The sequence below is a fragment of the Mobula birostris genome, chromosome 3 (assembly GCF_030028105.1).
Source record: "Mobula birostris isolate sMobBir1 chromosome 3, sMobBir1.hap1, whole genome shotgun sequence".
Taxonomy (NCBI): Eukaryota; Metazoa; Chordata; class Chondrichthyes; order Myliobatiformes; family Myliobatidae; genus Mobula; species Mobula birostris.
In genome coordinates, this window is record NC_092372.1 from 98,411,748 (window position 1) to 98,438,887 (window position 27,140).

The 27,140-nt window shown below is 37.8% G+C and overlaps 1 protein-coding gene across 4 annotated transcripts in view; it reads left to right on the plus strand.

Annotated features, from left to right (window-relative positions):
* The window catches only part of wdfy3 (WD repeat and FYVE domain containing 3), a 336,513-nt gene that overhangs the window by 150,300 nt on the left and 159,073 nt on the right, over window positions 1-27,140 (plus strand). For all 4 annotated transcript variants that reach the window (XM_072253130.1, XM_072253132.1, XM_072253131.1 and 1 more), the window contains exons 9-15: window positions 453-920; window positions 2,636-2,734; window positions 6,604-6,797; window positions 7,153-7,607; window positions 19,339-19,516; window positions 22,038-22,252; window positions 23,476-23,588. In XM_072253130.1, coding sequence (XP_072109231.1) covers window positions 453-920; window positions 2,636-2,734; window positions 6,604-6,797; window positions 7,153-7,607; window positions 19,339-19,516; window positions 22,038-22,252; window positions 23,476-23,588 — 1,722 coding nt within the window. The remainder of the gene's footprint in view (window positions 1-452; window positions 921-2,635; window positions 2,735-6,603; window positions 6,798-7,152; window positions 7,608-19,338; window positions 19,517-22,037; window positions 22,253-23,475; window positions 23,589-27,140) is intronic.

The following is a 27,140-nucleotide window of genomic DNA, read 5'->3' on the forward strand; positions in this document are numbered from 1 at the left end:
GTTAATGTGCTCTAATATAATTAGGCAAGCATTCTTGGAGAAAGCTAAGAAGGAGAGAGTGAATTTTTGTTAAATCAAAAAGCCTTGACACCATTTTCTTTTTGTTTTGTATTGTTTCGTAATTGTTGTGGAAAATGCTGTACTAAACCATGAAACATTAACATTGAAAATTTTATTGTACTGTCTGTGGAAAACAATTTGTGGTATTGATAGGATTCAGGGTCCAGTGTTCATTAAGAAAGTTGTAACACTCTTGTCTCAAAGGTTATCAGCAAATTAAATGCTGTATCGTTTCTGGCTATTAATAATGTGAAAATATTTGCTACTGTTTGTTTTTGATTTCACATAGCTCAATTTTACATTATTGGAGCATATCTGGATTGCATTTTCTAAAATTGTGGACTAGTTATTAAGATTGTGCATTGAATACTGTCATCCTTTTCTTAAACTAGGTCGCACAGTAAAAAACATCCAAGCCTTTTCTGTTCTTCAGATCGCCTTTTTAAAAGTGAAAACAAGCCATCTTGCCAGAATCATTTTAGATGCCATTTCAAACATCTATATGGCAGATAATGCCAATTACTTCATCTTAGAATCTCAGCACACTCTCTCTCAGTTTGCTGAGAAGATTTCCAAAGCCCCAGAGGTGCAGCCCAAGTACTTTGAAATGTTGGAGTTTATTATCTTCAGCTTAAACTATATTCCGTGTAAAGAACTAATAAGTGTCAGCATCTTGCTAAAGTCCAGCACCTCTTACCAATGTAGCATCATCGCAATGAAGACGCTTTTGAAATTTGCACGCCATGATCCTATTTTTAGGGATGTGTATCGAGAGGTTGGATTACTTGAGGTGATGGTGAATCTTCTGCACAAATATGCTGCTCATTTAAAAGAGCCCATTCAGAATTCTAATGATCCAGGTATTTACTTATTTGTATACATCCTTTAAACAAGATATTCCCAAGATAACTATTGTATTTGAATTATAATATTATCTGGATTTTGTTTCCTTGTGTGGAATGACAGAGATGGGGTGGGAAGCATGAGTGTGGGGGCTATCTTAATACACTGGCTGTTAGCTTTCTGCCTGAGTTTTCAGATCGGAATGCCATATAAAACTTGATGTTATTACGTCAAATATAGCATTATTTATTGTTTCACTATCAGAACTGAAGTGTAAAAATTGATTACAATTTTGTGATTATCATTTTAGAATGCTTTCCAAATGCGCTAAGGTTGGCATCCATTAAAATATTGTTGGGCACATTGCAAATTGCGTATTGTAATTTGCTTTTGTGCTCATTCATATATAGTTTTAGATCACTAAGTCCACTCATAAGAATGCCAGAAAATAGGCACGGGAGTAGGCCACTCAATACCTCAAGCCTGCCCTGTCATTCATGGCTGATGTGTCTCATGCATCACCTCCCCATAAATCCTCACTTTCCCAGTCTTTCAAAAAATTATCTGTTGTGATCTAGTCTTCACAACCCTCTAGGGTAGGGAATTTCAAAGATGCAGTACATTCTGCATGATTTAGTTCTTCTCACCTGAAAAATACTTTTTTTTTCCTACTCTGTCTTCAATGCGATAACCAGTCTTCAGTCTACGACAACGCACTTCCCCTAATACTGTATATCAACCTTTTATGTGACACCTCCAATACCTTTTTGAAAATCCAGCTTGATTCCATCTATGGTTATCTTCTGTCAACTCTGCTCGTTACATCTTCAAAGAATCTAGTAGGTTTCTCAGACAATTTCCTTTTCATAAGAGTATACTGATTTGGTTTGATTACAATACGATTCTCTCAATTAATAAATATTTCTTTCTTGAATATAGATGCCATTATCTTGCCTACAATAGATGTTGAGCAAACTTGCCTATACTTGCCAACATTTTGCATCCCTTCTTTGGAATAATTTAGTCACATATTTGGTTTTCTAGTTCAGTGATACCTTCCCAGAATTCAGTGAGTTTCGTAAAACTTCATCCAATGACTCCGCTATTCCTGCAGTTGTTTCCTTTAGAACCGTTGAATGTAGGTCATCAAGATTGGTGGCCTGTCAGTCTATAACAATACTGATTCTTTCAAGTTCTTAGTCAATCAGAAATCTTTGGGATTTGTCCAGTGTCCTACACTTTGAAGATTGATGCAAAATGTGATTCAAAATCTGCCATTTCCTTCTTAACCGTTGTTAATTTCCTAGACATGGTCTGTAAGGGTCTCACACTTAGCCTCCCTACCCTCTTATGTATAGCCCTGAAAGCCCTTGCTGTTTGTTTTGATATTAATTACTAATTTTCTCTCAACATCAATTTTCCCTCCTAATTAACTTGTTTGTCTTTTGCTGCTTATTCTTGTAAAATTTCTCCTACTATTTTGTTAATCCATTCTGCTTTATATGCTCCAGTCTTAGATTGGATTTCATTTGATTTAATGTTTTTCTTGAAATATATTTAATATTCTAATTCCAATTTAGCTATTAATCAGTTTTAGTTTGGTATTTCCATTGGTTGTCAACACAGGTGTATTTTGGTAATCGTGATTCGGCAATACAGTTGCACTTATCAGGGCCTGTAATGATGAAGTGAACTTACTATTTTTCCCTTGGAAATGTCTTTCCTAAAACAGAATCTAAAGCAAACTTTTCATTGGAAGACCGGAATCAGCTTGCCCTGTTGGTGATGGAGGCCCTGACAGTACTCTTGCAAGGATCAAACACAAATGCAGGTAATTTGAGCATCTTTTAATAAATTCAATTACAATGCTTTTGAAGAAAATACTTAAGTTTACATTATAACAGTAATTTTGGCATGGGGATTCCTCCTCTTTACCCAAGAGAATGGCACATAGTTCTTTATTCATTTTTGGTACATGGATATTACCAATGAGGCCAGCAGTATTAGTCAACTCACAATGTCCTGAAAAGGTATTGTTAATGTTCTGGAATAGTGCAGTCTTCTAATGAAGATATTCCCATACTGATTGTGGAAAATGGAAAGTAACATTTTAATTCATGGGCAGTGGTAAAATGATAAACTGGTTTGGAGAGGAAATTTTAATTACCCTTCTAGTAGGAATTGTTAGGTTTGGGAATTGCTGCCAAAGAAGTGTTGTTGAGTTGCAGTCAAGCACAATTGCCACAATACACTGATCGAGCTTGAGACTTGTGAGGTGACATTCAGGCTTTATCCTGGATTGTGCTGCAGTTTTGTCCATCCATGCAAGTTCAGAGCATTTTGTCATATTTTATACTTTGCTGTAATAGATATTTCGCAAGTGATAAATGAACATTTTAGTGCAGAAGCTAGTTGCTTCCTCCTCTGGTAACCAGAGCATTTGCATGATTGGTTGAATTTTTAGTCATTGTTAATCTAGAATATTGGTGGCAGATGAATTTGCATAATAATGCTTTGAATGTCACTGGAAGATGTTTATGTTCCTTTACCTGGAACATCTATAATTTTAATTGATGACATATAGTTCTAAATTCTTGTACAAGTTAAAAACTAATTTAATCAACTCATTAGCTAACATAACAATTTCAGAAAACTATTAAACCTTCTCTGAACTGCTTTCAATGCTTAACATCCTTCCTTGAACAAGGAGATCACTGATATACATCGTGCTCTAGATGTCTCCAGGAACAATTCACAGTCAAGCTTTGATTGACAGAGTCCTGATGAAGCATCTCGGTTCGAATCGAATGTTTACTCTTTTCCATAGATGCTGCCTGGCCTGCTGAGTTCCTCCAGAGTTTTGTTTGTATTGCTTTGGATTTCCAGCATCTGCAAATTTTCTTGTGTTTGTGATAATCTGCTGTGCAACTGTTTGCAAATCTTCATGGTTCATCATTTAGTTCACAAATGGTGTTTGCCATTCTCCTAGTCACACTCGTCATGGTTCCCACTCTACCTGTTAACCAGTTGGAGTTCTGTTTTCACTTCTCCCTCTCCGCTCATCTGAGTCCTGTTCCCTTTGTCACCTGTCGACTCACAGCAGCCCTATTTCCTGCACTCACCAGGGAGGGCCATGGCAAGTATCACCTGGTGTGGTAGCTAACAACCAGTTGGGACTTCTGAATATCTGGATAGTGAATTATGTGAGTTTTAATGTAAATTGAATTTGGTCATGTATGAGCCATGATCTCACTGAATAGTTTGAAGTAGTAAATGATTTCCTGTTCTTATTTACCCAATCAGATGATGCAGAGATGGATAATGGTTTAGGTATGTATAACATTACTGACAAAAGATGTTGGATATAATAAGCAGTGACTTTACATCAGTGGTCTTCTCATCAGATCTGATTGTTCAATCTTATGGAATAAACCACGCATTTCTTCACCATAACGTTGCCCAGGTCATTCCTGTCATTTTCGGTAAAGGCTTTCATTAAAAGCATTCAGCCTGGAATATTTACATTTTGCTTAATTTAGGAATAATATCAAACAAAAAACACTTTTGAAATCCACTTTTTAAGCATAACCTACAAAAAAGTACACTTATTGGTATATGTGTTTTGGAACTGTCCATGTCAGCTGTACAAGATCATGTGCATTCCCTGAGTGAACCAACTCTAACTGAGTACTGTCTACCATAATGCACCTCCCCTCCACATTATCCTGTAAATATGTCACAGTTGGTGGACAATTAAAAAAACTATATTGACACAGAAATACTTCAAATCCTGATAAATTTGTTTGGAACTAAGGACTCAGTTGTGTTCAGTGTGTCATGGCTCTATATTGGTCGGTCTGGTCTCAAAGAAGGTATAATTATTTACTACTAATAGTTTTGAATTCCTTGTGTTACATCATTGTCTCACAATATATACAGTATTAACATAAAACAATACTCCTTGGAAATTGACTCAATCACACACGGTATGAGCATCTTGAAAGAACTTCTGGTTAAGATGGCGCTACTGAACATGTATGACAGCTTCTGGTAGTCAAGAAGATAAGAAATCTGACTAAAACTAAAATTACCTTTTCTTTTAAATTGTATTAAATTATCAACACAAACAATGAAGGGATGAGCGATGGCAAGGTGAGTTTGGGGGATGAACCGAGATGATGTGTTGCAGAATCGTTGCAGTTGGAGATCTGATGCCACTAGAGCTGGCCCGGGTATGAGTTTGGATTGCTCTGGACGCCAAAAGAAGTAGTCAGGGCCAGAGCAGATGAGTTCCAGTGCTTGTTAAACTGGCCAGGGAGCGAGGTTCGATCAATCTGGGTTCTGAGCTGATCTGAAGAGTTTGAGACCGACATCAGGCTGGGCATTGGAATTTGGGCCTGGAGCAAAACTGGGCGGTTTGGTCTAGGCCCCAAGTCCTTTGCAGTAGCTGGGTCTTAGTACAAGGTACAATACGCTGTTTAGACCATTTAAACGCTGGCCCAGATCAGAGGCGAGAGCGATTTCACTCGCTCTCTGCAATCTTCTCTCTCCAGGGTGCCAGAGCTTTTGGTTATTCTGTTGCTGTGTCCATTTAAACGCCTGCCCAGATAGACTGAAAAGACTTTATCGGTCAGGACAAGAGCCGATTTCATTCTTTCTCCATGATGGTTATCTCCATGGCATTGAAGCTATGAAGACTGCCCCGGTTGCTGCGATCCATGCCCACTAATACATGAACTGACAAGCGAGGCTTTGGGCCTACTTCAGGCTGTTCCGGGGTTCAGATCTGAGGATTCAGTTTTGGTTCGGGATGTTTTTTACTTCAATTGTTTGCATGACTTAATTTTTTTTCTTCCTCTTGCACATCGAGTGTTGGCGTTTTTATTTTTATTCCTTTTATTTCTTTAATTGGGTTTACTTTGTGAGCAAGCAAATCTCAAGGTTGTATAACTTATGCAGTCTTTGATAATAAATGAATCTTATATCTTGAAATTGGTTGGCAAAATAGGGATCGGAAGAAATTATCACAGATGTACTATGATAATTTTCAAATGGGTTCTATAAAATGTTTTTTGAATAATTGATAATAGTTGATAGTTTTAAGCAAATCAAATTCATTTGAACCAAAATGAATGTAAAGGTTCCAAATTTTATTTGGGAAGTGGTAGTTTCTTTTCACTTTCACTGTATTGCTAATAACTAGTAATGGCATTTGTTTCAACATAAATGCTACATTTAAGTGTTAACATCAAATTAGAAATTTTATTCAGTGGAATTTATATAACTATATTAATATTCAGAGTCAATTGGTAAAAAGGGTTGTTTTACTCAGATTGTGTGAATGCATGTTAAATTATGGACTCTTCATGAAATATTTATTTTTTCATAATTTCATTTCATAATGTAGCACCACAAAACAAGTTGGTATATACTTTAGTGCACATCTCATAGTATGTGAAACCATGGCTAAGTGGAACAGCAATTGGTGTTGCTGCCTCAGTGCTCCAAGGATCTGGAATTGGTTGTGGTTTGGGTGTTATTTGCAGTTTACTTATTCTCTCCATGACTATGTAATTTTCTTCCAAGTAGTTCAGTTGCTGACAATTTCCCAAAAAGTTGCTAGTTGGTTATTGGCTTCTGAAAGCAACAGAATATTATGAAATTATTCAAAATCAATTTTTATTCTACATTTATTTTAAGGTGTTTTCCGGGAGTTTGGAGGAGCACGATGTGTTCATAATATAGTGAAGTATCCCCAGTGCCGGGAGTCTGCACTGATGATCATACAACAGTTGATTTTGTCCCCTAGTGGTGATGATGATATGGGTACCTTATTAGGACTGATGCACACAGCCCCACTTACAGAGTTACAGCTCAAGACTGATATTCTCATGGTAAGTGTTATACTTGTATATTGGGTTCACTTATATATTCCTACTATTTCTTTTAAACTCTGCCAAATATCTAAACCTTATTTTCAACTCAATATCTTATGAACTGTAAGAACTAAATAATGCAGGAAGTTTTGATCAATAACTCAAGTTAGGATTAATACTTGAAGCTGCTGTAGGTGAATATCTAGGTTTGAATATTTGGAGATGACAGGTTCTCACATGGTTATTTCTGAATTTATTGAGGTCTTGGTAAATCTTTTATGAACCCTGACCAGATTATGCTATACTAGAGATCTACTCTATATTTCCAATAACCTGCATATTTGTTTTCTTGAAATGCCAATTGTCTCCACAGGCTCTCCTTACTGTGCTGAGAGAAAGTCATCGCACACGGACGGTGTTCCGAAAAGTTGGGGGATTCGTTTACGTCACATCGCTGTTAGTTGCAATGGAACAATCTTTGAGTAACCAACCTAAAGGAGTGTGGGAAAAGGTGAACTCAAACCAAGTCTTTGAACTGGTGTATACTGTTATCTCTACACTGACAGCAGCAATGCGTTACGAACCTGCTAATTCCCATTTCTTTAAAACTGAAATTCAGTATGAAAAACTAGCAGATGCTGTGCGTTTGCTCGGTTGTTTCTCAAATACACGACAAATATGTGCAACAACGTCATACCCGTCAAATATCCAGCCATTTCAAAAAATACTTGAAGATGATGCATTGTTGGATTCAGCAGGTCCCACACTGAAACACTGTAGTAAACTTTTCTGTTGTCTGTATAAAATGGCCACGGATTCTTTTGACAGGTAAGGACCAGATCAATACTTTTAAAGTAAGCTTTTTATTTCTACAAAATATCAATTCAAACAACTGTCTGTTTCAGTACTGTTAAATTTTAGTATTCATGATAGACGATTTTTCAATTTTTTCTTTAAATGGGGACACTTGGTAAGAACAAGATGAAGATTTCATGAATACATGAATGACAAATGTTGCACGGCAGTTTTTATTGGAATAAGGTAGTTGTTATATACTGAATTCTTAGTATTAGTACTTAGATAGAAGTGACTTAATTTTTTTATTCTAATTCTTTAAGATTATGATCCTTGTATGTATACACAATTGTGATTTACCTGTGTTAATATGGAGTTAAGTAAAATTAATGTCTATAGAGGAACTTGGACATGTATTTGTGCTAAAATTAACATCACTGGTAGATTTTTTTTGTCCATCTTGATCTTTACTGGAAACAATGAGTGTGATTTCTGAAACTGCAATGTTTCACTTTCAATTTATTCGTGTTTGTTTCAATGTTTTTACTGGTTTATAAGTATTTTAATTGTTTTAGTCCTGGCAGTTACAAATTGTATGACAGAGTTTGGACGTAATATTTTTGGGAAAATCTTACTTCTTTGTTAGGAGTTTGCAAACTTTAGCTAGTACCATTTTAGAACCGTTAAGGACAACTTTAAAAAACAGTTTGATTTGGGCAACTCGAAAATAATGAAGGTGCAGTCACTGTGGAATTCAAAAACCAGAAAAGTGCAATCACTCTGGGTTTACTGGATTTACACTACTGACCTCTCTCCTCTCTACCCCCTCCCCCCCCCCCCCCCCGGGTGGTCTCTGAGTCATTAGGGAACTGATATACGGACAGATTAGGGATAGGTGCTTAATTCATTTTAATGAATCTTGAAGTAGTATATTATAATATAAACAGATTGATAATAAATTTACTTTGAACTTCAAACTTATCTACTAAAGTCAGCCACTCTGCCCTCACTGATTACCTTTGTCACCTCTTAGAACAGCTAAGTCAAGTTATTAAGACATGACTTGCCCTGCACAGTCATTCTGGGTGTCCTGTAATTAGGCCATGGTTTTCCATATGCTCACAAGTACTGTTTCCTAAGAATCCCTAAGATAGGGTCACACATGGTAGGTTCCTCCAGAAGATTGAGGTGCGTGAGCTCCACAGTGACTTGGCCATTTGGATTCAGAATTGGCTTACCCATAGAAGACAGAAGGTACTGGTTGATGGATCTTAATTTTAGCTGGAGGTCTGTGATTGTAGTGTTTTGCAAGTATCCATAGTGGACCTCTGCTTGACTTGGATGAAACCATTGGTTGGGTGGGCCAGTAAGTTTGCAGGTAATATAAGTTTGAAGGCGTTGTGGAGAACATGGAAGATTGCCAAAGGATAAAGTGGGATACAGTAGATATGGCAGATGGAGTTTAATCTTGCCAAGTGTGATGTGTGGCACATCAGGAGATCAAATGTAGAGAGGCAGTACACAGTTAATGGCTGAAATCTTAATAGCATTGATGTACTGATGGATGTTGAGGTCCTCGATCAGATATCCCTCAAAGTGCCTGTACAAGTTGCTGGGTGTAAAGAAGGCATATGGCATGCCTACCTTTGTTACTCGAGGCATTGAGTCCAAGAGTCAAGAATGTATGTTTACCATTTTATAAAAACCATTTTTATAAAATTGGTTACGCTGCATCTAGAGTATTGCATTGAGTTCTGGTGACCCTATGATAGGAAAGATGTGGGGACGACGGAGAGGGTGCAAATAAAGCTTACCAGGATGATGCTTGAATTTGAAGAAGTTGGACAAACTCCTTGTTGCTTTCTCTGGAGTGGTAGAGGCAGAGGAAACCAGATAGAAGTTTATAAGATAATGAGAATATAAGATCATGAGTTTATAAGATCTTTTTCCTTGGGTTGACAGGTTGTCAGAGGGCATTCATTTAAGTTGAGAGAGGGTAAGAGCAAAGGAAATGTCCAGAGCAAGTAATAAGCACGAAATTCTGCAGATGCTGAAAATCCAGAGTATCACACACAAAATGCTGGAGAAACTCAGCTGGTCAGATAGCATCTATGGAAATGAAAAAACAGTCAATGTTTGAGCCTAGACCTTTCGTCAGGACAGGAAAGGAAAGGGGAAGAAGATGAAGATGAATAAGAAGGTGTATGTTGGGGGGGGGGGAAGGGAAGGAATAAAAGCTAGAAATTGATGTGTAGCCAGATGGGTGGGGAAGGGGGGTTGAAATAAGAAGCTGGGATGAAATAGGTGGAAAAGTTAAAGGGCTGAAAAAGGAATCTGATAGGAGAGAGTGGTCCATGGGAGAAAGGAAAGGAGGAGGGGCGCCAAGGAGAGGTGATAGATGAGAAGAGAATAGGTAAGGGGGAGACAGATTGGGGAATGGAAGAAGAAGGAAGTGGGGGGGGGGGGAGAGTTGCCAGAAATTAGAGAAATTGATGTTAACGCTATCATGTTAGAGGCTACCCAGATGGAATATGAGGTATTGCTCCTCCAACCTGAGTGGTCTCATCGTGGCCGTAGATGAGGCCATGGACTGACATATCAGAATAGGAATGGGGATTGGAATTGAAATGGAGGACATATCAGGAGCACCGGATATAATAGGTGACCCCAACAGATATGCAGGTGAAGTGTTGTCTCACTTGGGAGGACTGTTTGAGGCTCTGAATCAAAGTGAGGAAGGGGTTGATTGGGTAGGTGTAGCACTTAAACTTGCAAAGACTAGATTCAGGAGGGAAGTAAGTGGGGAGGGACGATTGGATAAAGGGAGTGAGCCCTGTAGAAATCGGAGAGTGGAGGTGAGGTAAAGATATATTTCTGGTAGGATCTCATTGAAGATGGCGGAAGTTGCCAAATGATGCGTGTGGGATGTGGAGGCTCATAGGGTGGTAGGTGAGTTCAAGAGGCTCTCTATCCCTGTTAAGGCGATGGGAGAGAGGGGATGCCTGGGAAATCGAGGAAATGCAGGCGAGGGGAGCACCAGTGGTAGAGGAATAGAAAGACTATTCTTTGAAAGAGGAGAACACCTCTGACGTTCTCGAAAGGAAGGCCTCATCCTGGGACCAGATGTAGCAGAGACGAAGGAATTGAGAAAAGAGAATAGCAGCTTTTACAGATCACAGGGTGGGAAGAGGTATGGTCAAGATAGATGTAAGATTTAGTAGATATATAAAATATATCATTAGACAGTTTGTCCCCAGAGATGGAGACAGAGAGATTTAGAAATAAGAGAAGCTTGTCAGAAATAGGCAGGGTGGAAGTTGGAGCCAAAGTTGATGAAATTGATGAAGCAGCACCAATGCAGTTGTAATGTAGCGCAGAAAGAGTTGGGGAGCATTGCCAATGCTGGAAGTGATTTATTTTATACAGTGGTGGGTGTCTGGAATGTTCTGCCAGAGTAGTAATGGAAGCAAACGTGATAGAGATATTTAAGAGGCTTTTAGATGCATGAATACACAGAGAATAGAGGGATATGGACATTGTGTAGGCAGAAAGGATTAGTTTAGCTGGGCATTTAACAACTAATTTCAGTACTTTTACACACCATCTTGGACAGAGGAGTGTGTTTCTTCACTGTACTATTTTCTAAGTATTTATTTGCACCACAAGTGCAACTTATAGAGGCTCAGGGTTTGTTAAAGCTCTTTATTCATTTTACTTACTTCTATGAGCAATAATCCGAGTAAACACATTTAGGAAGAATAATTACTTCTATTCTGTTTTTTTTTACATTTCTTACTTTACTAGATTGCTATGTTTAGACATGTATATCCCATAGCTATACCACATGAAGATACACATTTTTGTTAGATTTAATCCACACTGCCCTTGAAGTATTTCTCTGAAAAATTGTGTTTTTTAAAAAAAAGGTAAAAAGATTACCAGTTTCAAATCCATCAAGGTAGAATTTGAAGATATCCTGATAAAATAACATATGTATCGATTCTAGGATTTGGCAATAGTGTTAATTAAGATGGTTATTGGTTATGATGACTGTCAACAAAAACTCAACAAGTTTAATTCACTGATATCCTCCAGAGAATGCCAGTTTTGCAAGGTCTGATTCTGGTGTTAATCCAGACTTACCAATGTGGTTGACTTCCAATTGCCCTTTGAATTGACCAGTTTCCATAGTCATGGAGCACTACAACACAGAAACAGGCACTTTGACCCATCTAGTCCATGCCAACCCATGTTCCTGGCTAGTCCCTTCTACCCATACACAGATCATAACCCTCCATACCCTTCTCATTCATGTACCTATTTATACTTCTGTTATTTGTTGCAATTGAACCTGCATCCACCAGATCTTCAGGCAGCTCTTCCCACTCTCTCACCACCTACTGAATAAAGAAGAACATGCAGGTAGTTTGAGAAAATCAAGTTGATCCTGGGTCCCAAGAGTGAAAATTTGTGGAATGCCTAGGGGATGGCTTTTTTGAGCAATTTGTGATAGAACCCATGAGAGGAAAGGCAATTCTGGATTTGGTGCTGTGTAATGAACTAGGTTTGATTTAGGAGCTTAGGGTAAAGGATCCTTAGGAGGCAGTAATCACAATATGAAACAATTTACCCTGTAGTTTGAGAGGGAGAAGCTAAAATTAAAGGTTTCAGTATTATGCTTGAGTAAAGGTAACTACAGAGTTATGAGAGAGGAGTTGCCCAAAGTTGATTGGAGGGAATGCTAGTAGGGAGAACAGGAAAGCAGGAGTTTATTGGAGTAATTCAGAAGACACAAGTACAGTTCATCCCAAAGAAGCAGCAACATTCTAAAAGGGAGAACGAGGCAGTCTTGGCTGACAAGGAAAGTCAGACAGCATAAAAGCAAAAGAGGGCGTATACAATACAGCCAAAATTAGTGGGAGCTAGAAGATTGTGAAGCTTTTAAAAAACCAACAGAAGGCAACTAAAAAGGCAATAAGGGCAATTTAGAATCTCAACCAGAGGACCATTCCTATCCTCCATAATTATATTGAAATTAATGAAATTATGAAAATGAGAGCCAAAGTGCTCCTCTACACATTCTTCTGTCATGTTCCCTATCTCATTATTGGAGATTCAGAAGCGTGTTTCTCTAATTGGGACCTCTACATATTGATTATGAAAACTTTTCTGAACACATTTGACAAATTCTATACTATTCAGTCCTTTTACAGCAGAGGTCCCCAACCTTTTTTGCACCGCAGACCGGTTTATTATTGACAATATTTTTGCAGACCGGGGGGTGGTGGTGGTGGGGAGGGGAGGGTTGCCAACGTACAAGAGTAAGCGTCAAAGACGTGTTTACCCCAAGAAGACTACAATTACCATGAAGCCTTGCGCGGGCACCTGTGTGCACATGTGTGTACGTGCTGATTTTTTTTCTACAAATCGTTTTTGGTGATTCTGTTCGGGGGGGGGGGTGTTAATCACGACCGGAATATAGAAGATCAGTCAACTATAAGTCACTTTGTAGTGGCTAATACACTCCATTTCGTTTCTAAAAGGGTTTATCTAATGAATTTAATATTAAACAAACAGCACATATTTTCCTTGCATGAATATAGTGATAAGTCAGTTACTGTATAAGTCACTTATAAGTCAATAGCATCATAACATTTTAAGTAACGTTTGGATGTTAAACACACAGCACATATTTTCCTCGTATGAACATATAAAATCATTGCTACACACCAATATTGCTGAATCAGTGGGAGTCTTGGGCTTGTTTCCCTGCAACAAGACGGTGCCATCGAAGGGTGATGGGAGACAGCGATACTGGAAGGGGGTTCCTTATGTCCAGTCTATTCTGCAATTTAGTTTTCGTTGCATTCATTGCAAAGATATGTTGGAAATGCAAGCAACGTTTTCAGGTTATTTAGCCTTGACTTTGATCCAGAATGCCAGCAGAGATGTTATGTCAAACACACTTTTCAGCTCGCCGTCATTTGCAAGCTTGAGTTGATCTCCTTTCCGCACTGACATGGATGACGCGTGGGTAATGACCTTGCGTGCATTCAAGCTCAACAGTGCGTAACAGGGAATGAGGAAAGGTGCAGCTGACTCATATCGCCAGATCATATCGTTTCCTCACGGACAGTAGCACATACTTTGCGGCCCGGTACCGGTCCGCGGCCTGGTGGATGGGGACCGCTGTTTTACAGTATGGGATTACTAGTCAATATGTAGAAAATTAAAATCACCTACAATCACAACTTCTATTTTTCTTGCAGCTATTATCACACTACAGATTCACTTCACTAAATGCTGCTGACTATTGGGAGATCTATAATATACATCCATTAATGTGAAGAGAACTCAATTATCCAAAAATCTGAATCCTTCCCTCCTGCACCATCTCCTGAGCCTGGGTTACACTACATTATCTTCCTTTTTCTGGCCTCACTAGAACCTGGTATGGGTAGCAATACTGACATCACCACCCTGGAGTTTTTGTCCTTTAATTTAGCACCTAACTCCCTGAACTCATTTTACAGGACATCATCACCTTTCCTACCTATATCATTGGGCCTGATATGGACCACAGCCTCTGGTTGCTCCTCCTCCCATTTAAGAATGCTGTGGGCTTGATTGAAACACCTCTGTCCCTAGCACCTGAAGGCAACATACTATTCGGGAGTTTTGTTCTGGTCCGCAGAATCTCCTCTGTCCCCTAATCAGTGAATCCCCTATCAATACTGCTTTCTGCTTACTTCCTTCCTCTTCACTTCTGAGAAATCGGAGGTGCTAGTGATGTTTGCAAAGCCTGTATTGCAGGAATAAAAGGAAATAAATAAATCAGCAGCATAGTATGGCAAAGCTAAACCCAACAAGAAATGGGGATGGAAGGGTGAGATTTCCATTCATTGGACTTGAACGTTAATGGAAGTTATTTTGTTGCCCAGTGAGCAAAACTACAGCAAGTCACTGCAGATGTTTCTCCACTAATGTCAACACTTGCATAATCTTGTCTATCTCTATATCCTGTAGATCTGAATTATATTTTTCCTTTGGGAATTGCATCATATGTGTATAGGTGGAAGAAACTGTTCTAATATTTCTCAAAACATTTTGAATATTTGCTCCCAAAATCTTATTTTTTCATAAAACAAAAAAATGCACTTTTTATTTCAATTTCAGTTATCCACCATGTGCAATTTTGATTTTCAGTGTTTTTAATTATTTTTACAAAAATGAAGTGACAGTATTTCTATGTTATTAAATTATCATTTAATAGTATTCAACTACAATGTTTTTTCAATGATTGCATGTTTAAACTTCCGGATTATACCAGATAAGCATGGTTTGTTCAAGTTTGCAATAACTCGTATGTTTATGTGGAGATGAGAGTGAACCGAAAAGGCAGTGCAAAATCAAGTTTGAGCTACATGGTTTTTTTTAAGTCCAATCTGGAAAAAGTCGAGTTATTAAGATTTCTTGTATTTAATCTAATGTTAGTAAAGCGTTGTTAATGCACTTTTACTACAGGAGTGTAAATGGAGATATTTCTGTGGATGTTGCATATTATCATAATTCTTACCAAAATTTGGAAACTTACTTTGTTTCTTGCCTTGGTACAACTTTCTCCTCTTTCTTTTACTGGCTGAAGCTGCTGTATTTCTGCTGCTTTGCATGTTGTTTCCTGAATGAATCTGTGATGTTAATAGTAATTGTACTAACAAGCTTTGTGCTTATTTTTTCTTCTTAACAATCTTTGTACAATGGTGTTTGCTATTTTTTGTCTGTAGTTTTGCTGAACAGGTTCCGCCTTGCTTGACACATGAAACTTCCCTTCCCTCACCTTGGGGTACTCCAGCTCTGTCCAGGAAAAGGTACTTGCCCAGTAGGAATTACTTTGGTCTGTTTCTGTACTGTTGATAGGCCTCAGTGTTAAAAACAAAAGCCAAAGTACTCATGGTTCTGTTGCATCCGTAAAATATTAGTTCATCAGTTCCGATATGATGGTCAGTCTGAAGCACGAATTCTTTCCACAGATGCCTAGTATTTCATTACTTTTGTGTTATCTCAAATTTCTAGAATATCCAGTATTTGGCTTTGCACCTTAAACTGGTCTCTATAGTATAGAGTTTTAGATTGCCTTCTGTTGTTTGGATCAATAGTGAATGTAAATCTTCCACGGTAGTGTAGTGCTTAGTGCAACACTATTACAACTTGGGACATTCTCGAGTTTGGAGTTCAATTCCGGCACCGTTCTGTGAGGAGTCTCTGTACATCCTCCCCATGGAATGTGTGGGTTTTCTCCAAGTCCTATTATTTTCGTCCCACAGTCCAAAGACATACTGGATAGGTTTATTGATCATTATAAATGTCCCATGATTAAGTTGGGATTAATTGTGTTTGTTGGGGGTTGCTGGGGCAGTGTAGCTCGAAGGGCCGGAAGGACCCACTCTGTACGGTATCACCAAATAAATAAATGCTTTTGAACTTGTAGCTTTTGCAATTTTACTGTATTACCAGATGAGCTTGCAAATATTTAATGGCTATTTTATATTGTGAGACTAGACTTTACGTTAAATCTTTACATAGTAAATGCTATTCTGCAGCATATGTTTGATGTTTATTTTGGCAATGAATTCCACAGAATTGGAGTTCTAGCATTGGAATATATCCAAGTTTTAATGTTGATTTAGGTAGGAATTCAGATCTTAGGACTTGATTCATGTAGCGTAGTACTCTTGTCATCAGATGATATGACCTGCCCAGCTTAGGAGCCTTGCTTGGTCATTTAGTTATTTTGTTAAACTTAATATTTTTAACTATATATTTTAAAAAATTACCAATGTGGGAATTTAAGTTTTTCTGTGTTTTGAAGTGATCTATAAACAGTGTAGAAGATTGTACAGAGTGCAATAATTTAAGAAATAAAATTCCTATTTATATTATACAGTGATGTGCAAAAGTTTGGGCACCCCTGGTCAAAATTTCTGTTACTGTGAATAGCTAAGCGAGTAAAAGATAAATGATTTCCAAAAGGCATAAAGTCAAAGATGACACATTTCTTTAATATTTTAATCAAGAAAACTTTTTTATTTCCATCTTTTACAGTTTCAAAATAACAAAAAAGGAAAAGGGCCCGAAGCAAAAGTTTGGGCACCGCTTGGGTTTGGGTATCACAGAAAAGTTCTATTCAAAAGGTTCCAAACAAGCCTGATGTATTTTGGAAACAAGTCCTGTGGACTGATGAAATTAAAATAGAACTTTTTGGTGGCAATGAGCAAAGGTATGTTTGGAGAAAAAAGGGTGCAGAATTTCATGAAAAGAACGCCTCCCCAACTGTTAAGCACAGGAGTGGATCGATCATGCTTTGGGCTTGTGTTGCAGCCAGTGCAATGGGGAAAATTTACTGGTAGATGGAAGAATGAATTCAGTTAAATACCAGCAAATTCTGGAAGCAAACATCACACTGTCTGTAAAAAAAAAAGCCAAAGATGCAAAGAGGATGGCTTCTACAACAGGATAATGAACCTCAACACACCTCAAAATCCACAATGGAATGCCTCAAGAGGCACAAGCTGAAGGTTTTGCCATGGCCCTCACAATCCCCCGACCTAAACATTATCGAGAATCTGTGGATAGACCTCAAAAGAGCAGTGCATGCAAGATGGCCCAAGAATCTCACAGAACTAGAAACCTTTTGCAAGGAAGAATAGGCGAAGATCCCCCAAACAAGAATTGAAAGACTCTAAAGGCTGATTTATACTTGTGCTTCAAATGTGCACCATAGGTACAATGTAGCAGCGTACCCTACGCTGTACTCTACGCCAACCCTACACCGTAGCCTAACGCGCACCTCTCCCAAAATGTAACTATGCGTCGCGGCCTCGCAGACTACAACAACTGTGATTGGTCCACTTGGTAGCATTGCATTTCCTCCTACGCTGCGGTAGCTTGCCATTGGGTGACTGAAGGGCAGGAAAGGAACTCTGGCTGCAATGCTTTCCATAAAGCTTTACAGATCTCCAAAATTATGGAGTACCCTGTGCTTGACGCCAGTTTGTAGCTAGCTGCTACAGCCTGTTGACCTCCACCTGAAGCTAAAACTCGAATAGTGATTGCCAGTCTCAGAGTATACTGTGCATACGCTGATGTGAAATAAATGGTTGGAGTCGATGAACCAAATCGTCAAATCTGCCAACATCCGAAAATATTTCAAATGCATTTCCTCACCCGTGTCTTTCGGTGGCCGGACAAGCACAGAAAATTCACCCTCCATCAGTTTCAGTCGCCATTGTTTGAAGTTTGAGTTTCTTCGTGTTGAGTTTCAACACGAAGAAGCTCAACACAGTGGCATAGAAACCCCACCGCCATCTAGCGTTTTGGTGGTGAAGTGCAGAGCGACGCAGACACACCAGCGCAGAAGTATAAATGCTCACAACTGCGTAGCCCACTTGTGTAGGCTACGGCGCAAGCTAGTACACACAAATATAATAGCTGCTACATAAAGCGTTTACAAGCTGTGATACTTGCCAAAGGGGGTGTTACTAAGTACTACCATGCAGGGAGCCCAAACTTTTGCTTCAGGCCCTTTTCTTTTTTTGTTATTTTGAAACTGTAAAAGATGGAAATAAAAAAGTTTTCTTGCTTAAAATATTAAAGAAGTGTGTCATCTTTAACATTATGCCTTTTGGAAATCAGTTTATCTTTTACTTACTTAGCTATTCGCAGTAACAGAAATTTTGACCGGGGTGCCCAAACTTTTGAATGCCGCTGTATCTTGGAGGAAGTTTATCTTCATGTTACAAACACTATTATCGATTGTCCAGTCACACTCAACTGTAAACAGTTATAATAGCTGTTGAAGCATGAATACAGATAAGATCCTGATTCCAGCTAGAAGTATTGCTTTTGTGTCACCATCAAAATTATTAAGGCAGGGGCATAGCGACAGCTCCATTTCTGATTCCACAGTAAAACCCAAATATATATTGGTTTTAACAAAAAAAATGTCATTGTCACACCTTTTGTGCTATTTGTATGTATTTTCTAATGCATAGAATTTGCTATCTCAAGTTTCGTAATTGAAATTCCCAAATATGGTGTATGCCATGATGCATTCAGAAATCCTCACCTTATTTACATGCTATACCAACCAGCAACTTTGACAACTCTCAATCAGATTTTGCCAAAGAAATTGGATGCCTCAAAAAATAGTGGGGCAGCTTTGAGGCTATGGAGATCCAATAAGATTGCTCCTTCTAATTTCAAGGAGAAAAATAAGCTGAATCTGCCCTTTATTAACTTCTAAGGGTTTATTTTGCTTTTTCTTGTGATTTCTTAAATGTTGACATGCCAATACCATGTATCTTTGAATTATTGTTACAGAGGAAGTCAGTGATGCCTTGGTATGCCTAAAAATTCTGAATTTCACACTTGCAACATTTCCTGCTAGGATAACATGAAGTTTGAAATATTAGCCTAGATGTTTGAGGGAGTTTTGGAATAATTCTATATTTGTAAGGAAAAAGAGAAAAAAAAACTTGTGTGAATTTTTTATGCCGTTACTTGCTATTCTAGAACATTCAGTCCTGCTTATTGTCTTTCAGAAAACAATTAAAAGATATTTATCTATGATTTAAACATAAAGTGCAACTTGGTGAATATTATTGAATAAGTGCTCATAATTACAAATGTTCTTTATTCCTATTTTACATTAAAGGAATTGATGAATGAATACAGGTTAATGTTAATGGTTTTATTTCTCACGTAGGCCAGGCTATCATAGTGTTTCAACTCCTCCTGTATTGCCTACCAAATCCATCTCAGAATTGAAGCTACTCAATGCACTGACTTCCTTGCATTGTCCTGATGCAGTCATAATACATCCAGGAGCAGTACTTGCAATTTTAGACCTCTTGGCCTCAGTCAGCTTCGACGAGCAATTTGAGGTAAATAACTGGGAATTCGAATGGAATTACTATTGAGAGATTAGAATTTTTACTATGCTATGGGTTATATGTTTTCAGTTACACTGAATTCAGTGACACTAAGTGGAGAAAATCACCAAAACAAAGATGCAGTTAATAACAAAAGAAAATGTGCAGAAATCCAAGAAACACACACTGGAGGAACCAAGCAGGTCAGGCAACATCTATAGAAAAGAATACAGTCAACGTTTTGGGCTGAGACCCTTCATCAGGACTGGAGAAAAAAAAAGAGCTGAGTTCCTGCAGCTTCTTGTGAATGCAGTTAATAATCCTGTTTATGCCTGATCATCTTTATTGTTTTCTGTTTTCTTTGTCAGTTTAATTTCTTTTGAAATTTAATGATTTTGGCTTCACAGAATTTCGGTCTTTTGTCCTCTCTTACCTTAAAGTAATGGCAATGGATTAAAGGATCGAATCCCAATCAAACTCAATTTAGAAGTTATCCTTTTTTCAAATGTTTATACACTAGAACCTGAACTAGAGAAGCCCACACCAGGGAGTCTGAATTTTGTTTCAATTATAATTAGGGAAACCAAAGAATAAATATACCAAGTCTTTAACATCTTCTTACCCAATCATAAAGTTGATTAGTTGTAGAGTTTGAAAATTTGCATAAATAATTACTGAATGGCTTTGTCATATTTTGCTGCAATTTTCTTTTACAGTTTAAAATACTTCTGTCTTTTCTTACCTCAATATAAAAGCATTGGGTTAACGGACCGGAACCCAAACAAACTCACTTCCCCTATTTACAAGTGGTTATACTCATCAATAGAGGCCACAATAAAGAAACAAATTAGTTTCTTTGATTTGGTATCCATCAGCCTCAAGCCAACTTTTAGACCAAGGGTTTGAGTGCAATAATGGCATCCCTTTCCCTCCTTCACTTGCTGTACTTGTGCTGAACTCAAACTGAACTACTCAAATTTTTAAAAAACTCAAATGCTTTCACTAAAGATTACCATCTGCTGGATCATCAAAAAGTTAATTGGCTTTGTAGCATCACCTCTAAATACATTAACTTCAAAATGGGTTGAGCTGCAAATTGTAGCTTTTTCACAAAGTATACACTCAACCTTGTATACCCACAGTTGTCCCAGCTTGTGAATGAATTATTTTCAGCTGTGGTAGCCAAAATGATTACAGGATAACACACAAACTGCTAGAGAAACTCAGTAAGTCAGGCAACACCCATGGAAATGAATAACTAGTGACATTTCATTAGCCCTGATGAAGGATCTCAGCCCAAAATGTCGATTATTTATTCCATTTTTATAGATGCTGCCTGACCTGAGTTCCTCCAGTATTCTGCGTGTTTTGCTCTGGTTTTCCAGCATCTGCAGAATCTCTTACGTTTATGATTACAGAATTCCTTTATTTAAATGTCTGTTATATATTGAAGGAACACTTAGCCATTTATGTTTCATTAGGCCATGGATGGATTGAATCCTGGAACAATTGATTTCTTGCATAAAATATTTGCTTTTTTTGACAAACAATATTAACATGAACTTCAATGAAGTGTAATTTTACACGAGTGTAGAATAATGTTATCATGCTTTGTTAAGGGGTGCCACAGTAGTGTAGCTGTTCACATGATGCTACTACAGCTCAGGGTGTCAGAGTTTGGAATTCAATTCCAATGTCATCTGTGAGGCGCCTGTACATCCTTCTTGTGGAATTGTAGGTTTTCTCTAGGTGCTCCAGCTTCCTCCCACAGTCCTTAGACGTATTGGTTAATTGGTCATTGTAAATTGTCCTGTGATATAGGCTAGGTTAAATTATGCATTGCTGGGTGGAGTGGCTCGAAGGACCAGAAGGGCCTATTCCATGTTGTATCTTAATAAATATAAATAAAAAAGATACTTCTAAATAATATGGAAAAATAAAGTGGAATGTGTAGTAATCTGTAATAAAATTCCTGCTCAGCTTGTATTGAATTTTCTCATTGCCTTTGAAGAAAGAGTTAAACAGACATTTGACAGAATTGCATTTTTTAAAATTAACTTGTCACTAAAATGTTCTCTTTAATAAAAATAGTTTGTTTTTCACTTGTAAATGCAGCCATTGCAAACAACAGAACTTTAATAAAAGCTAATGGAAGATAATAAAAGAGTTTACTAACATCAAAAATAGATTAAAATATAGTGATGTTAGAAATATAATTATTCCAAACAATGACAAGAAAATTATTCTACTGTTGAAACATATTCCAGTGTTTGTAAAAAGCAAACGTAAGGAAGAATATCTTATAAAGCTGTAGTGGATCTTGTCTTTATTGGGACAAATGTCTCATCATCATGACTAGTGATATTTGGTTGCCGATTTACCCTCTTTGGCAGTTATAATTTCTAATTAACTGCTGTAAGTCCTCTACCTTTAGATTTTGCTTACTCTATTGCAAAAAATTACATTATGGAAGGAGCTGAGTTGGACGATTTCTAATGTGTATTTTATATTACCTCTTTCCTGTCTTTCTTAGCATGCATTAGCTCTTCAGTTTGCAGTGGCTAATATTTTGCAATCACTCATCCATTTGGAGAGAAATCAGCAAGTGATGTGTGATGCAGGACTTCATGCACGGCTTTTACAAAGATGCAGTTCAGCTCTGTCTGATGAAGACCATCCTCTGCACCCACCACTCCAAAGGATGTTTGAGCGATTAGCTTCACAGTCATTAGAACCAATGGTCCTTAGGTAGGAAGTATACATACTGTATATTAAAAAGTATTAATATAAGATGATTAAGTGTTGATATCCAGTGAACCTGTCAGATTTTTGTTAGAATACTTCAATTTAACCTTGTAACCATTTCCTCAACAAGATTAGTCACTTTCAGTTGACCAATCTGTGGCTTAGTAGTATAATTTAATTTGTAGCAGGTTGTCATCAGTTTGATAGTTCCAACATCAGAGGTTAATTGAATCTTGCCTGAAATGTAAACATCTTTTCCTACAGCCCCCATCCTCCAAACCCACCCATCCCAGGTGCTCTGCCACTGTTAATGTATCAAACTCACACGTAGGACCTATAAACCCACTAGAATAGACATAATTTCTCTGAACAATTGGGCAGCTCCCATAGAGACAAACTTCAAAACCAATGTCATACATAATACACTTTATCTGGCCTCCTGTTTTCACGTTATTGGGAATTTGAAGATGTGCAATACTAAGAATAAAATTTACCACAAAATACTCTTCTGCACCTCACAGTACTTACTTTCTGCAAACTGTGTGGTGACAACTCCAGCCATGGATACTGGATGCTGTACTGTTATAGAAACATAGAATATTTTAAAACATCAAGTGATGAATAGTCTGTTTTTTCTCTTTTTTTTTTCTCTGCAGTGATATTGATAGATACTTTTGAATGCATTTTATACAGTTTTCAATCAAAGTATTATTTTCAGATACATCAAACTCTGTTTTAATACTTAAATTAATAAAAACATATGGACTTTGTACTTGGGCATTGTTCCATACCAATATTATTCACAAGAATGATATTATTGGTTCTAAGGGCTATCGTAAAAGTGAAATAATATGGTAACATCCTTTTTGTAGGAATTTAACAGTTTGCTTCCTGTATGTTCATCTTAAATATGCTATTCTTATATTGAGATGCTTCTTGGCCACTTAGTTAGCATATAACCAATTTTTTGGAATTATTTTGATGGAGATAAATTATCTCCTTTGTGATTAATCTGGCTGTGACATAACTTTATTTCTGAATTGCAATATTGAAAGTAAAAGGATTGGTAAGGTTTGACAAGGGTGGGTTTGTAATTAAGAACAAACGCGAAGTATTTTTTTGTTCATCGAAGAGAAGAAATACTATATTTAACTGACTGAAAACTTTTAAAGTGTTTATTGTTATTTTCTGCTGATGTTGACCATCTTTGTATTGATTGCTTTCAGTGAGTTTCTCCGTCTTGGTAACCCATTGAATTGTGGTGCCTGGGATAAGAAACTAATTAATGTCTATAGGGTCCACAAGCCAAGTTCATTAAGTTGTGAAGCAGATATGAGAGGTATGCTGTAAGGTATATATAAATTGTAAAATTTTTTTTTCATAATTTCCTTTGGTTTATGTGAATCTTCATAATTTTCAAATTTAGTTGGAGTAATGTTTGAAATATAGCATTAACAAAAAAATACTCCTGTGATACATATGCCACATGGTTCTTCAGCAGTTGCTGTGAGGACATTAAAAGATACAGTTGCAAGAAAAAGTTTATGAACCCTTTGCAATTACCTGGTTTTCTGCATTAATTACTCAAAAACTGCAGTCTGATTTTCATTTAAGTCACAATAATAGACAAACACAATCTGCCCCAACTAATAGCACAAACACTAGGGAGAGCAGAAACAATAGTGAATTTCCTCCATTTGTAGACAATTTCTGTTACCGTAGACTGATGAGCATCAGGTCTTTAGAAATACTTGTGTAGGCTTTTCCAGCTTTATGCATCTCTAAATTAGTGTAGCAGGGTAGCATAGTGGTTAGCACAACGCTTTACAGTACAGGAGACCAGGATTCAATTCCCTCCACTGCCTGTAAGGGGTTTGTATGTTCTTCCCGTGACCGCGTGGGGTTCCTCCGGGTGCTCCTTTTTCCTCCCATAGTCCAAAGACGTAACGGTTGGTAGATTATTTGGTCACTGTAAATTGTCCCGTGATTAAGCTAGGATTAAATCGGGGGATTGCTGGGTTGCGTGCCTCGATGGGCTGAAAGGGCCTATTCTGCACTGTATCTCAATAGATTTTTAAAAAATAGATAAATTCTTCTTAGGTCTCTGAGCGTTGTTTTGATCGAGGCATGGTGCACGTAAACACATCTTCCTTGAGAAGAGCAGGCTCTGTCAGTAAGCTGACTTTGTGTCTTTTTTGGAGGGTAGGGCACCACTGCAACCCACACCTCCAATCTCATCTCATTGATTGGAACACCTGACTCCAAATGGCTTTTGTAGAAGGCGTTACCCTAGTGGTTCATCTACTTTTTTGAACCAAGACTGTAATTGAATGGTGTACTCAGTATTGACAGGAAAAAGTATAATTGTTTGTGTGTTATTAGTTAGGTAGATTGTGACTAGGATGAAGATCAGACCACATTTTATGAGTAATTAATGCAGAAAACCAGGTAATTGCAAAGGGTTCACAAACTTTTTCCTGCAACTCTATATAGCTAAGCTGCCTGAGACTTTTGCACGGTATTGTAATAATATTTGTATTGTACTGTACTACTACTGCAAAAAGAAACAAATTTCATGACAAATGTGAGTGATGAAAAACCTGATTCTATTGTGGACTGAGAGTGGGAAGGGGGAAAGGAGAGGTGAATCTTGGTTGGGAGAAAAGTGAAGGGAGTGGAAAGTGAATGGAAAGCACCAGAGGGACATTCTGTGATCATTAAGAAACCAATTGTTTGGAATCAAATGACCTTACCTGGTGTCCCAGGACTGGGTGTGTCTGCACCCACGTCAACCTCTGCTCCAGCCCTCTCTCTCTACCACCTATTTGCTCCCACCAGATTTCCAGATTCACTCTCCACTTCATATTGGCAAATACAGTACAGTGCAAAAGCCTTAGCTTTACACATGTGCCTAAGACTTTTGCAGAGTACTGTACTTTTCAAATTCCCTTTATTCCTCTATAGTTCCTGGTATTCCCATGCTATTATCAGCCTGCCCCAAACATGTTTTCTTACACCGTTTCAGATTGCGTTGCTTTTGCCGCACATTTGTCCATTGAAGCCTTTCTGCCTTTTCTAGGTTACTGTTTCACTATCAATGCTGTAAACAATGAGCAACGCACAAAATGCTGGAAGAATTCAGCAGGTCAGGCAATATCTTCGTGTCTCGGTCTGACTCATCAGCTATTTATTACCCTGCATAGATGCTGCCTGACCTGCTGAGTTTCTCCAGCATTTTGTGTGAGTTGTTTAAGATATCCAGCGTCTGCGGAATCTCGTGTCTGTGACTAAAACTATATTGCCATGTGAACATCTAAGAAGTAAATGTGATGGAAGAAATAGTAAATTGCAAAAGTCTTAAATTTGTTTAAGATGGTTTTTTTGTCTTCTGCATTAGTGTATCAGTAGAAGAGAGCAAATTTCAGATTTCCTAACATTCATTTTCCAAAAAATTAAATGTTACAGAGAAATTTCATAAAAGAGTGTAACATATTAATAATAGACCATTTTTCAAATAAAAACTTGATTACTTTGTATATATAAAGCCCAGTGCATGATTAAACTAAGATAACAAACAAGTGCTAATGATCAATGACATAATAGGTAGAATGAAATAAACTGATTAACTGAAACAGAAACAAGTGAATAGAATAGTACAGCAATGATCAGGCCCTCGTCTCAGTGTTGTGCTGAACCAGCTAAAAAGTAAATCAAAAACCCCCTAAAACTAATCCCTTCTACCTACACAATGTCCATATCCCTCCATCTTCCTCTCATAGTCATACTTTATTGATCCCAGGGGAAATTGGTTTTCAATAAAGTATGACTATGACTATGTTCATTCATATTGCTATCTAATTGTCTCTTGAAAGCCTCTGATGTATTTGAATCTACCACCATACCAGGCACCGCATTCCAGGCATCCACCACTCTGTGAGTAAAAAAAACATCCCTCTCATCCCCTTTGAACCTACCCCTCTCACCTTCAATGCATGCCCACTAGGATTAGACATTTCTGTACTGGGAAAAAGATACTTCTTGTCTCCTATACCTATGGCTCTCATAATCTTATAAACCTCTATCAGATCTCCTCTCAGCCTCCTCAGCTCCAAAGAAAACAACCCAGGTTTGTCCAGCCTCTCATGATAGCACATGCTCTCTAAACCAGGCGGTGTCCTGGTAAACCTCTCCTGCATGCTCTTAATGTCCTTCCTATAGTAGGGTGACCAGAACTGTATGTAATACTCCTGATGTGGCCTAACCAGAGTTTTCTAAAGTGGCAACGTTACCTCTTGACTTTTGAACTCAATGCCTCGACCAATAAAAGCAAGCATTCCATAAGCTGCCGTAACCACACTATCGACCTGTATTCATAATTCATGGAGCTATGAACTTACTCTAGATCTCTCTGCTCAGTAACACTGTTAAGACGCTTGCCTTGCATTTTCCTTACCAAGATGCAGCACCTCACATTTAGCTGGGTTAAGCTCCATCTGCCATTCCTCTGCCTGTATCTACAACAGATCTATATCAAGCTATATTCTTTGCCAGTCTTCTAATCTATCCACAGCTCCACCAATCTTAGTATCATCCACAAACTTACTATGAGGGACTTTGACAACCACCTTACTAAAATCCATGTAGACAACATCCACTGCCTTACCTTCATCAATCTCTCATTACCTTTCAAAAAAACTCAATCAAGTTGGTAAGACACGACCTAATTAGGCCATGTGTTTACAAGTGCTCATATATCCTTTCCTAAGAATTTCCTCCAGCAATTTCCCTACAACTGATGTGAGACTCACCAGTTTATAGTTCTCAGGATTTTCTCTTGTTCCCTTCTTAAATAGAGGTATAGCATAAGCCACTCGCTAGTCCACTGGGACCT